The following is a 14,005-nucleotide window of genomic DNA, read 5'->3' on the forward strand; positions in this document are numbered from 1 at the left end:
TTAATAATTAAAAAATAAAGAAGAGAAAAAGAGAATTTATAAATATTTAAGACTTTATTAAGTATATTAAATACTCGTCTTAGCTACGTAGTTTACAATTTAGTAAGTAACGTAAACGAGCTTATTAGTTCGCTTCGAGTACTTTTACCCTTATATCTTATTACTTTTAAAATATATATAAGATAAATTTTATTAAATTTATAAAATAAGTAGTAAAGAACGCCTCTTTATTATACTATAGAAGTTTCTTAAATATATTAAATTAGTAAATTAAATAATCGATTAAATAATAGTAGATTTATAAAATCTATAAAACGAAATTATAAATTTAAATTTAATTTATATATTATATAATCTTACTATAATAATAGTAATTATAAACGCTTATTAGAGAAGTAAGTTCGATATAATTAAATATAATTTAGAGATTAACGATAATTTTATTATTAAAATAGTTATAAAATATTTATAAATTATAAAGTAAGATAGATAGATTAAGAATAAAGATTTATTTATATATAATAAATAAAAGAATTAGTTAAATTAAAAACCTCTTAGAGATATAAGTAAGATAGAATACTATAGTTATAAAAAAATCGAGTATTATAAGAGAGAGTATTTAAATAAGAAGAATAAAAAGAATAAGAATTATAGAATAAAGGATTTAAATAAGCGAAATTATAAATTAAAGAATTAATTAAAGAATTTAAAGATATTTAAAGATAGTAAATAAGAATATTTAGATTATATTATTATAATAGCGAATAAATTAGATAATAATAATAATATTAGTAATATAAGCGATATATATAATTAAAAGAAAGATTTATAAATAATTAAGAAAAAGCTAGAGTTTATAAATAGTATATTATTAATAAAGAATTCTTTTATAATAATAAATTTTTTAGAAGATAGTAACTAATTAATAGATTTCGAAGTAATTCGCTATATAATATTAAATAAAGAATTATTTATTAACTTATAGTTTTATTAAAAGAAGATAAAATTTAATAATTAAAGTAAGTTAATAGCGAGAGATAGAAGAATTATTCGAATTTATATAGATGATTATATATAGATTATAAAGAATATTCTATATATTTTAGAAATAAATAATAATCTACTATCTATTATAGTATTAGATTAATTTTTTTTAAAATATAATTTAAAAGTCTATATATTAGAATTATTAATATATTTATAAATAAGATAATAATAAGAAGTTATATAAGAAATAGCTTATATTAATTAACTAAATTAATATCTAATAGAGTATTCGCTTTTAGAGAGTTAAAACCTTCTAATAAAAGTATATCTACATCTACGAAATAAGAATAAATTAATTATTTTCGACTAATATATTAATAATTAAATTATATTAAAGCGTATTATTTAAAAAATTTATATCTCTATATAAAAGATATAAAGAAAATAAAATTATTAAAAGAATTTTAATATAATATATATAATTTTATAAAAATAATTTAATAGATTAATAAGAATTTTAGATTAAAGGAAATAGTATTAAAAGCTTAAATATATATTAATTTCTAGAAACTATATCTCGTAATTAATATTATATAAAATAATAAATATTTTATATTTTATATTAAAATAATATTATAGAATAATTTAATAGAATATTAATTAAATTTATAAGATTTATATTTAATTAGTTAGATCTATCTATAAACTTCTAATTAAAGATCGTAATCTATATAAATTATCTATAAAATAGATTATTATATAATAATAGAGAGAGTAAGTTATTCTATAAACTATAATTTAATAAGAAATTAGATTTAAATTATAAAAAAGTCTTCGATTATTTATATTTAATTTATCTATTAAAAAAAAAAAAAAAAAATAAGCTATATATTATAATCTATTAAAGTATATATATTAATTATTATTTATTTACTTAATATCGAATTTAAAACTCTTAAAATAATCGATTTAAATAATTTATAAATATTTATTTTTATAAGAATTATAAGGAAGTTTAACTAATAACTCTAACTTTATTTTTAATAGCCTATAATTTTATACGAGTAAATATTACTTTTATTTATTAAAATAATAATAATTTTAATAATATCTTTATTTAGAGTAGTATTAAGATTATATCTAATAATAATAATAATAAAAAGAATTATAGAAGATCTATATCGAATGTTATATCGTTATTATAAATTAAAGAAATTAAAGATATATAAGATTTTTAAATAGAGAGAGAAGTTTCTACTAACTTTCTAGAAAATATAAATAATAATAAAGATTCGGAATTAAGTAATTTAAACGTATATTAAATTAAATTAAAATCTTCGCTAGACCTTCGCGAAGTTAAAGAAACTCTTAATATCTTAAATAATAAGAAAATAATAAATTAAAGAATAATATCTAAGATTAATATTTAATAATCTATTATATCTATATTTATCTCTAATTCTTCTAATTATATTAAATAATATTTTATATTTTAAATTACTATCTTTATATAATAGTCTCGCATTAAAAAGCTAAACTATAATTTTTATAAATTCTATAATAACTTTAATATAAAGAATAAGACTAAGCTTATAAATATTATAATTAAATTTTTTATTTATTAGAAAGCTATTTATAAATTAAACGCTCGTAAATAAAAGTAAATTATTATTAAGAAAATTATTACTTTAATTATTAAAGGAATTTAAAAACTCGCTATTCTATCGATTAATAGACGCTTAATTATATATAAATAAGTTTTTAAAATTAAATATAATAGCGATAAAACTATTAATAAATTTAAAATTAAATTTATTATTAGAGAGTTTATATAAATAAAAAATATCGACTTTTATAAGATCTTTATTCTCACTCTATAATTTAACTTCTTATATCTATTTCTATTATATATAATAATAATAAATCTTCTAATAAAATAAATAAATATTAATAATACTTATTTTAATAGCGATCTCTATAAGAAAATCTATATAATTTTATTATTAGACTATTTATTAATAATTAATATTAAAAATAAGATATTACTTCTCTAGAAAGAATTATATAATCTTAAATAATTAGTTTATATTTAGAATAAGAAATTTAAATATATTATTAAGGAAATAAAATTTATAGCTACTATAGCTAATAGCTATATTTTTATTTAAGTATTACTAAAGAAAATAATTATTATAATACTTTATATAAATAATATTCTTATTAAAATTAAATTATAAAGTATTATAGACTATATTAAGTATTAAATTTATAAAGAATTTAAGACTATCGAAATAGGCTTAATTAATTATATTCTTAATATTTAAATTTATTATAATTAGAAATTCTATATCTTAATTATTAAATAAATATAATATATTAAAAAGATATTTAAAGAGTATTTAATATACTAAGCGACTTTTATTTATATCTCTATTAATAAATATAAATTAATTAGAGAAAGAATATATAAATTAACTATAATATTAAAAGTAAATAGAAATTTTTATATTCTTAATAATTAATATATAAATTAATTTAGTTTTTATTATAGAAAAGCTTAGTTAATTTAATTATAATTTTATTATTTATTATATAAATATCGTAAATTAAATACTTAAGTATATATAAGATATTATATCTCTAGAATTATATTATTAAAAGATAGAAATATTAAAAAAAATTATAGATTTAATATATAATAATAATTAGAAGAATTATAAATTTATTTATAAATTTAGTTTATTATATAAAAAAGTAATATATATATAATATAGTTAAAAATAGTAAGAAATAATTATATCTATAATAGAAGTTAAGTATATAATCTTAATAGAAGAAGATAAGACTATTATATAAACTATACGATAATTATAAGAAATCTATTTTCGAGTATTAGATAAAGGCTTTATAATATTACTCGATAATAATAAGAGAACTATTAACTTTATAAAGAATCTCGAGTATTATTAAAGAACTAAATATATTAGTATTTAATATTATTATATTAATTAATTAATTAATTAATTAAAAATAAGATAATTATAATAAATTATATATTTATAATCTAAATAGTAGTAGATATTCTTATTAAATTATTTAATAAAAAGCTATTTAAATAGTATAGAGAACTATTAGAGATATATAATTATTCGATTAATTAAAAGATTACTATTAAGAAAGTTCGATTATATATAAGATTTAAATATATTTTCTCGAAATAATTATATTATATATAAGAATTATTATATATTCTAGAAGAGTAAATTAAGAAGTTATATTAAAAGTTTATATTATTTCTCTACTTTCTCTATTTTCTCTATATTTTTTTTTTTAAAAAGTAATATTATTTATTTATTTTATTATTATTTATCTCTATCTTTTTAATAATTAAATAAAGAGAAAATATTAATCTTAATAACTTATAGTTATTAGCTACGATATATAATTATTAATTATAATATAATTAAGAATTATAATTAAATAGTTATAAATAAATATAATTATAAATAATATAGTTATTAATAATAGCTATATAATTATAATTATAATTATAATATATTAAGATAATTAGTTTACTTAGCGTATATATAAAACTAATATATTTAAAAGACTAAGATATAATCTTCGAAGTAATTCGATTTATTATAGACTATAAGTCGAAATCGAATAACTCGAAGAAATAAATCTCTAATAATTTAATAAGCGACTTTTTATATTTATATTAGACCTATATCTACTTATATAAAGTTCTTTTCTTATATTCTATCTATCTATATATGCGATCTATTTATATAGCATTCATATATAGCCCTAGCCCTAATTGTATTGGGCATAGCCTATCATATTGCCAACACATCCCAAGCAGGGATCTACAACATATGAACCTTCGGAAATGACATCGCGGCCCGGGGTTTCTCCGCAAGCGGGGTGCTCGGTTCTCTTCCGCTTTGCTCTTTCAAAGTCATTCCTTCCACTCACAAAATATATTGTCAGCTATCTAGTAAGGTCAGCATATTGATTCGTATGCACTAGTAAAGCAACAAAGCTGGGGAAGACACTATTTCCTGCATTAATGGTTTCAAATGGAAGGCTTATAGTTACTTTGAACATTATTAGCTCACACTTCTTAACGAACCAAAGATATGGGTCATCACATCTCAATAAGCCTCAGTTAACTCTTCAGTCGTTGAAGTTATTCTATCTTCTTCTCCACTACTGCTAACCATCCCCATCAGCTGAGTCCCCTAACTCGACGAAACCACCACCTACCGTAGATCAATCAAGGTTCTTTTCCCAAATCACATCTCGATCCTGATGCATCGTTGGCCACAGCGTTGAGCACCCTCCATATTCCACAAACATCACCCTTTCCCTTTACCTCTCTCCGCCCAACTCCGAAGAGCTATCAAGGAAGAACCCAAAAGCCTCCCTAGATCGGAATCTCCTTCCTTGGCCTCCTTGATAGAACGAGCGCGATGCCATCCGGAAAGATTGGTGTCTCCGTGTCATTGGTCTGCCAGCAGTGGCCCACGCATGTTCGAGCGGCCAGAAATACTGCCTGTCTCCGACCCGACCAAGCTGAAAGCCCACTACAGGCTCTTCCGAAAACCCATCGTGCACTCGCATCCATCCGATTTCAGACACGTCCTGAATCGCAAGCGCGCAACTGAGCCGATGTTCAAGAGATTCGAAGCCATCCACGCTCTCACACAACATCGACCGCATTCATACCTCGCTCTACCCCCACCCCCGTCCCATTCCCGCCTCCAAATCCCACTCTCCTCGTCCCCAATTCCACCACAAGCCCATTCTCAGCCCCCGACGTAATCCACCCCCCAGTCCTCTGATCGCCCCCCTCCTCAAACGGCAACCGGCACACGAGCAGCACCTTAACGGCCGCATTACGGATATCGACCCAAGACCCAATCTCGAGATCGAAGTCCTCGTTCAAGAGCACAAAGACGGTGCAAGTACCATAGCTTTCGCTGTGCGGCAGCCGCCAAAAACTTTCATCGGTGCCGATGTGGAATGTGCCGATGTAGGGGCTTTGCGGGAGCGAGCGGATGGCCCTGACGCAGTCTGGGGACAATGGCAGAGGAGGCGTGGTCGGTGCAGCTTGGGCGCAGTGGGCTTCGGGGTTGGGGTCCACGTTGGCTAGTCGTGTCACATTGACGGTCGGGTTTGAGACGGGAAGGGGAGGAAGAGTGAGCGCGGAGACGATGAGGTGGTATGGGATCAATGATAGAAGAATCGTAGAACAAAACATTTTCTGGCTCTGCCAACCGGACTCCGAGCTTGCTTGCTTGCTTGCTTGCTTGCTTTGAAATTTTAAAAGGACTCGAGGCCATGAAGTGCCTAAGCAGAGCCTGCATCCCATCCTTCTTCATACCATTCCCGAAGATCCATCGCAACGAGATGACGTGAAACGCATTGCCAGGCGCATGGCGCCTTTGAATCCTGGCAAAATCATTTTTCCTTCTCTACCGCGCAACAGACATCCCCACGCCGTGGAATTGGAACAATCGTCGCTATACAGGCAGCATGCGATTTCCAACGCTGCAGCGTTCCAACTGCCAACGCAAGCAGGCAACTCGCGCTGCTGGGCGGTTGTTCTAAAGGCGGGCCGTATCTACATTATCTCTGGCCGATGCAAGGGCGCGGGTAAGACTTCACGCATGCAAGCGCAAAGTGTATAATCCAATACCGTAGTTCTGCGGGGAAGCCGAAATTCATGAGTAGAGTTTCCCGCCGGGGTGGGTCCTTGTGCACTGACCTGAGACCACGTCGTAGAAGCGGGCCTCACTGCGAGAGATGCGTCTAAGAGGGGGGGATAATCACGGCAGTTGGCGGGAGTGTCGAAAATAGAAACGTCAATCAAAGACACTCCCATATCCACATTCTCCTTCAAAACCTTCCACTCCACACATCGTCCATCTTAGTTGACCCCGGCACCTCACCCATCACCCAGCACATTGTCCTTGATACTCCGCAGATAATTCTGTCAGAAAATCATCCGCATGGATCTTCATTGTGCCCTCAAACACACCTTCCTCGTAATGATTATTGATCGCATCCACAGCAACAACGTAGGGGTTACCTCTCGCTGGGTGACGAATGACCGATTCCATTGCGTCCCTATCGATCATGAGAAAAACAGCGCCGCATAAACCATCATCGCGCTCCGAAGGGACGACTTGATCCTCTGCCGCTTCCGGATCGACGGCCGGAGAGACGTAGGAAGGGTCGTGCCTCCTGTTGGATGTTCCGTCAGTCTGTTTTATACCGCAGACGACGGCTTCAGACCGATATCTGCAACGCAAATACTCACAGTCGAACTTGCTCAGCAGTAGCGCCATCGAGCTCGGGTTCGTCTTCGATGAAGTCGAAAATCACGCCATCCGGATCTCCACGTGCATCAACAATAGCATCACGTCCGCGCTCGACGTGTCTCGAAAGCTTTTGCTTGAAAGTCTGTCATTCGTCGTCGTTGCCGTAGACCGTGCGGTAGACGACGAAACCCCACGAGTCTGCTTCCTTTAATGCTTCGGGGGTACGTCCGTCTTCTTGGGAGACAGGGCCAGCTGGAGTGGATTCCTCTCGCTTCGAGCCTTCGGTCTCGTCTTCTCCGTCATCTTCGTGTTCTGATCCCTGCAGCGTTACTGATGATTCCATATGTGCAAGGGATGGTGGCATGATATCGGCGGTAGGGGTAGTAGACGCATGACGACGACGAGTTGATATGCGTCCTTGCTCGGAATCCCGGTCGCCATTGGCTGTTAGTGCTATTGTGCGCTTCGTTTGTAAAATCAAGTCTCGAGAATTAGGCGAAAATGAAGGAACGTGTAAATAGTATACTTGATCAAAGAGGTGCAAGGACAATCTTCTTGCCTATTGGGGATTTTAGCAACCAAGAAGGATCATAGATTTGCGATCGAAGCAAGACTGAGTGAGGTCGCCTGCTTCTGGAGGGTAAATCAGCCATCTCTATAATACTTACACAGCTGTGAATCCGAGTCTCTTGCGGATCGATCGTAAAGAGAAGACGGATTTCTTGGAACCTCAGAGGCTGAGCCGTGGAGGACCAGGAACACGGATGAGTGGAATCTAGACTTTGGCGCGCATGGATGACCTCATAGAAAAGCCGAGTCAAAATTCAATAAGACAGTCAGGAAGTTATGGTGATTACAATCAATCATCATTGGGTCTCAAAATGCCAGACATCACACTCTATTTCCTACAAGCATCCCGATCCATCAGGATTGCCTGGCTACTGGAGGAGCTAGGCCTTGACTACAAGCTCGAAAGTTATGATCGCGAGGATACGGGTCTAGCTCCTGCAGGATTTAAACAATCCTGCGGGACGGTATTGGGGAAGGCGCCTGTCCTCAAGGATGGAAATCTCACGATTCAGGAGAGTGGAGCCATCACCGAGTATGTTTTTCCATCCCCTGCCTTTATTTCCGCCCGTTCTGAGTATTGCACCATTTGACCGTGCCTGCCAGGTATCTCTGCGAGCATTACGACAAGTCCCACCGCCTCCTCCCTACAGACCAAGCCCAACGTGTCAAAGTGCGCGAATGGATCCACGCAGCGGAAGGTGCCTTCATGGTCCACTGCCTCCCAACGGTGTATGTCCGACGGATTGACGCCTCTGCCGCTGAGAAACTTGGGCCAGGTCTAGCAGGGAACGTAGCTAAAGACCTTGACTGGCTAGAAGCCGAGCTGAAGGGGGGCAATGGAGGGTATTTGGTGGGCGACCACGTCACTGCTGCGGACACCATGGTAGCCTTCTCCATTCAGTTCATCTTCTGGTTGAAATTGGCGCCGCAGGATAGGAAATGGGAGGATATTGAGGCATGGCTGAGGAACGTAGAGGCTGCAGAGACGTATCAGCGTGCTGTAGCCAAGACTGGGCACCACCTTTAGGTCTAGAGTACCGATTTATTTGAACGTTAGGTCCATCTCTGGCGTTGGCTTCTTGCCCCAAATGATCTTGATATCAGAGGATTCAGTCTCGTCCGCAGTAGCCTTGCGCATGACCTATCCTCGTATGCGAGCGTCTGAACCCATCTGCGCCAAATCTTCTGAACTTGCATGAGCGCAAATGCTAAGCTCTTCCTCGCTCGTAGGCCATCGTCTTGAAGCAAACGTCCCCGTATACTCTTGGCACAGCTTGCTCCTTCACTCCTGCAAATTCGTCAGTGGATCCGTCCGTTTCCTGTGTCGTCTTTTGAGGTCTTCAGAGGACGGGCAAGCCCGAGGATCGCGGAAACCGTTGACCATTTGGTAGCAACATGGACAACTGCGATGGATATGACGGAATTAGGTATAGATGAAATAATTGCAGAGTGCGGGATGTCTGCCTGACTGGTGAATTGAAGCTGAGCTTCTTCCGTGGCCCAGGATGATCGACGTGGAAAGTGCAGCGTTAGGAAGGGAAGCTTTTGCCGAAAAGCCAAGCGGAGACGACCATCCCGGGCCGTCATTTTCCCCGAGCTACAAGAACCCGCACACATTCGTTTTCTTCTTTTTCTTCTTCTTCGTCTTCGTCTTCGTGGATGCCAACGGTGGTACTGGTAATGTCTACTTCTCATAACATAACTGGTGTTGAGAATCTGCCGTCATACCGTGGGAGATTTGATTGCAGGATTCTCGCTTAAACATGGCTTCAACCGACACCATGCATGGCAGATGTCCATCTCTCAAAGGGGAAGGTGAATGCAGATTGATGTCATTCGGCCAACCAATCTTCTTCATCCATCTCCCACGTGTATCCAATCGCCTTTTTTCGATCAAGAAGCTCCGATTTATTCGTATCTGAATCGAATCAATCGTCATGCTGAACGCGTTGAGAATCCATTGCCTCCTGCCTCCTGCCTCCAAGCCTTAGCCACCAAGGCTTGACCAATTAGGCACAAAGAAGCCGTTACCGGTCCGAGTTGCTCAATCTTCACGAGTCCTTGCCATTCATGCGACAACATCCATCTATCATTGGTTCTCCACAACCCGAATACCCCCCCGGACCCTTTACATGCATCCTCTAAGCAGGTACCATGTGGAGCTTTCTATCATAGCTCTCACTCGGTGCGGTCACTCGTTGAAAAGTGACAAGTATATATGAAGCCTTCCCGGAATAGCAACTGTCCACTCCTTCAAACCCCCAAGGCAAAGATCATCCAGCTATTTCTCTTCGTCGCCTCTTGCGCTGCTCTTTCCGTCATGCTCTTCCAAAACATCGCTAGCCTTGCACTGCTGCAGTACGCAAAGCATGCAGCAACGGCAACAAACTATACGCCGCAAGCGCTGAACCCGCAACTGACCAACACGATTGGTGATAAGGGAGGCCCAACCCTCTATTACAATGGCTCCGGCCCAGTCCCGCCGTAAGCGTCTCTATGTACCCAAGTTTCATTAAACGCCGCTCACAAATTGCAGGTACAACGAGACCTCGCCAATACCAGCACCCTTTACTCCACTGTATCCGTATGTACACACCACGTGGCTCGTGTCCTCAATGCCATACTCATCAATCTTCTAGGACTAACCAGACGGAGAACTCCTTCTACAATCAAATTGCAGCCATTGTAGCCAACGGTAGTAATTACACCACCAAGTGTGAAAAGTGCCTTGCTTCCACCAATGTCTTCCACGAAGCCGCAATTTCACAACCAGTGTCTGTTATCACCGATTTGCTGATCCGAGTTTGTGGGTCTCCACCTATACACGTTGTTAGAACAATATTCGCATACTAATGTCGCCAAGGGAATCTGACGGATTTCGCAATTTATGCGGTGAATGGCGAATCCGAGTTTTCTGGTGTTGGCGGTCTCGGACCATACTGGGCGCAGTTGTGAGAGGCCTGCAGACTGGCAATGAGGAATCGCTTTACTGACCAGGTTTCAGATTTGCCAAAATGAACGAGTCTACAGGCGACTACCAAGCTTGGTGTTATTATCAATGGGTAAGTATAGAGGTCAGATCTTTGCTCAGCCGTGACTGAATAATTGCAGGATACGTGCACAGTCCCACCAACCATCGAGATAGATGAAAGTCTTTATTTCAGCCCCAAGCCACCGGCGGCTTCCATCGTTCCTAAACCGTCTGGAAAGACCATCAATGTTTTGCATCTTTCGGATTGGCATTTGGACCCTCGCTATGACATTGGGTCGGAAGCAAATTGTTCCCAGTATTTGTGCTGCAGACCTTATTCGACCAACACTAAGCTGGATACTGGGGTCAGCAATGCCTCGGTGCCAGCCTCGAGATTTGGTTACTTGTATTGCGACTCACCGCCAGACCTGGCGTTGTCTTCTTTCAAATCTATGCCCTCCTTCTTCAACGTCGACGATATCAGCTTCACCATATTCACAGGTGACATTGTGAGCCACGACGTAAGTTTCATTTCGCACTTCTGCTGTATGCCCGTGCTAATCCAGAATGTATCGGCAGAACGACGACCAACTGAGCAGAGCATACGTTGAGTACGAGGAAACTGTGACCTACGAGGTCTTCAAAGCTGAGATGGGTGACATTCCCATCTATCCAACTTTGGGCAACCACGACTCTTTGCCAGAGGCCTATAACACCCCAAACAACATCGATGGCAAGAAGACAGCTGGCGCAAATAACATTTTTAGCTGGAACTACGACCTTCTAAGCTCCATGTGGGAGCGAGACGGCTGGATCACTGCAGCAGAAGCGAATCACGCGTCCACGCATTACGGAGCCTACGCCCACACCACTGCTCAAGGTCTCCGAATCATCTCCATCAACACCGATTTCTGGTACGTTGACAATGTCTTCAACTTCTTCAACTTCACGAATCCAGATCAGTCCGGCATCTTGAAATTCCTGATCAAGGAACTTGAGGCTTGTGAAGCAAAAGGCCAACGTGCATGGATCATTGGCCACGTCTTATCAGGATACGACGGGTCCAACGGCCTACCCAACCCGACTGCGCTATTCTATTCGATAGTCGCTCGTTTCGCGCCTGCGACGATTGCCGCCATCTTCTTTGGTCATACTCATGAGGATCAATTACAGATATTTTATGACTATAGTGCCACTAGTCTCAACGGAACTCTCCGTAACACGAACGACATTGACATCTCCAAGCCACTAACAATGGGTTTCATCGGCCCCTCCATCACCCCCTTGACTGGCAACAATGCCGGCTACCAGCGATACCAGGTCGACGCGGAAACCTTCGAGATCATGGGCATCCAAACATACTTCGCCAACGTCTCCGAATCTCTCACCTGGACTAGCCCAGTCTGGCAATTCGAATACGATTCTCGCTCTACATATAATGTCAACGGCACATGGCCTGCTACGTCTCCTCTCAACGCCACTTTCTGGACCGATGTCACATACTCTATGCTAACCAACCAATCTCTTGTTGAGAGGTACAACCTTTTGGAGACCAAGAGTAGTGTCGTCACCAAAAATTGCTCAACCGCAGCCTGCGCAAAGCAAAAGGTCTGCTACATCCGGAGCGGAAGTGGTGGACAGGGTTATGCTTGTCCGTATGGTGATGGGCCATTCTAGAGCGTAATTAATGCACGCTCTGTCGTTGAGACGGCACTCAAATTGTGAGAGAACAAAGCATGTAGCAGTATACAAAAAGCTTATAATACATAGAGTAATCAAAGACACAGAGAAACCCGATTTCACGAAAAAATTCCAGTTAACAGTAGAATCCCAGAGCGTACCATCTTTCCCTGCACCCTGCGTAACCTTCTACTCTCGCTTTCTGGCAGACGAGAGCGCCAAGAGATTTCGGCAAAAGGTTCCGCCGTCCCGCTGCCTGATGCGCAAAACCTCGAACTCAGCACTTCGCTCAATCCAACCTCCATCAGCCTCCACCTTTGATTAGGATGGCAGAACCACCAGCCAAACGCGCAAAGCGCACTGATAGCTCCGCCATGTGGGAGCGTAGCAGCCCCCGCCCAACAGACGCCAGCAACCACCCGCGTGCTACAAACGGCACCAGCGGTGTCCGAGAAAAACGAGATGATAGAGACCGGCATCATGGACGCGACGATCGAAGATACAGATCTAGGTCTAAGGAGAGGCGGCGAGATAGAAGTCGATCCAGAGACCGGCCAGAAAAGCCCCGCAGGCAGCGGAGCGACTCAAGAGAAAGAGGAGGGCGAAGACATAAAGATGAGGATCGAGACGGAGCGAGAGATAGGAGGGATAGGGAACGGAGCAGGAGCCGGGAGAAGCACAGGTCGCGGCGAGGTTGGTGCACTGGATTTAATGCCAATACGTACAGGGAAGGCTGACCAGTGGTGCAGACGAACCCGCATCACGCCGCTCACGCTCTCCGCGAAAAGACCACACCTCCACCCGCGCCCGAACACGCACACCAGCTCGACCTTCCAAACCACCTCGATCTCGAAGCCCACCTTCGAAACCTGCCAACGACCGCGCCCCACCCACCGGTCCTCGCGCCTCGACCAGACCTCCACCGTCCAAACCTCCTCTCCCCGCCGCAGACTCTTCTCCCAAACCCGCCACCAAGATAAACGGCACCAGCTCCTCAACCGAGCCTCCTAAGAACCAGGAAACAGATGACATGCAAGTGGACGCAGATTCCGACCCCGAGATCGCCGAGATGCGTAAAGCGATGGGGTTCACGGGCTTCAAGTCAACGAAAAACACGAAGGTGAAGGGCAACAACGTGTATGGGGTGAGGAAGGAGAAGAAGACGGAGTACAGGCAGTATATGAACCGTGTTGGAGGGTTCAATAGGCCGCTGAGCCCGAGTCGGTAGCGGAGCGCTGAAGACGCGTCTCATGCCCCGGGGATCATGTAGAACAAGCGATTATTGGGACGGGGAGAATGTAGCATTCGGAGACAAGATGAACGGCCGTGTGTAGCAGATCTTGGCGCATGCTATTCACTCTTAGCAGCGATTCAAGAAGATAGCTGCCAAACACGAAGCATCTAAGAATGGAGCATCGACCATCTTGCCTTCAGCTCAGCCTCTACCTCGGAGCACAACTTTACACTG

The 14,005-nt window shown here is 38.5% G+C and overlaps 4 protein-coding genes across 4 annotated transcripts; 3 read left to right on the forward strand and 1 right to left on the reverse strand.

Annotated features, from left to right (window-relative positions):
- Positions 1-6,947: 6,947 nt before the first annotated feature.
- On the reverse strand, positions 6,948-7,680 carry HO133_000045 (uncharacterized protein; the record flags this gene model as incomplete). Its single annotated transcript, XM_037290985.1, has 3 exons — positions 6,948-7,239; positions 7,316-7,458; positions 7,486-7,680. 3 exons carry the CDS (start codon positions 7,678-7,680, stop codon positions 6,948-6,950), a joined length of 630 nt encoding a protein of 209 aa, XP_037152420.1.
- A 517-nt stretch (positions 7,681-8,197) lies between these two features.
- HO133_000046 (uncharacterized protein) lies at positions 8,198-8,913 on the forward strand (the record flags this gene model as incomplete). Its single annotated transcript, XM_037290986.1, has 2 exons — positions 8,198-8,418; positions 8,490-8,913. The coding sequence occupies 2 exons, from the start codon at positions 8,198-8,200 to the stop codon at positions 8,911-8,913; spliced, it is 645 nt and encodes a 214-aa protein (XP_037152421.1).
- Positions 8,914-10,206: 1,293 nt separating this feature from the next.
- On the forward strand, positions 10,207-12,534 carry HO133_000047 (uncharacterized protein; the record flags this gene model as incomplete). Its single annotated transcript, XM_037290987.1, has 7 exons — positions 10,207-10,370; positions 10,423-10,470; positions 10,526-10,692; positions 10,750-10,837; positions 10,891-10,948; positions 10,998-11,378; positions 11,437-12,534. The coding sequence occupies 7 exons, from the start codon at positions 10,207-10,209 to the stop codon at positions 12,532-12,534; spliced, it is 2,004 nt and encodes a 667-aa protein (XP_037152422.1).
- Positions 12,535-13,017: 483 nt separating this feature from the next.
- Positions 13,018-13,765, forward strand: HO133_000048 (uncharacterized protein; the record flags this gene model as incomplete). Its single annotated transcript, XM_037290988.1, has 2 exons — positions 13,018-13,234; positions 13,287-13,765. 2 exons carry the CDS (start codon positions 13,018-13,020, stop codon positions 13,763-13,765), a joined length of 696 nt encoding a protein of 231 aa, XP_037152423.1.
- Positions 13,766-14,005: the final 240 nt, after the last annotated feature.

The sequence above is a fragment of the Letharia lupina genome, assembly GCF_014066315.1.
Source record: "Letharia lupina isolate WasteWater1 chromosome Unknown contig_10, whole genome shotgun sequence".
Lineage (NCBI taxonomy): Eukaryota > Fungi > Ascomycota > Lecanoromycetes > Lecanorales > Parmeliaceae > Letharia > Letharia lupina.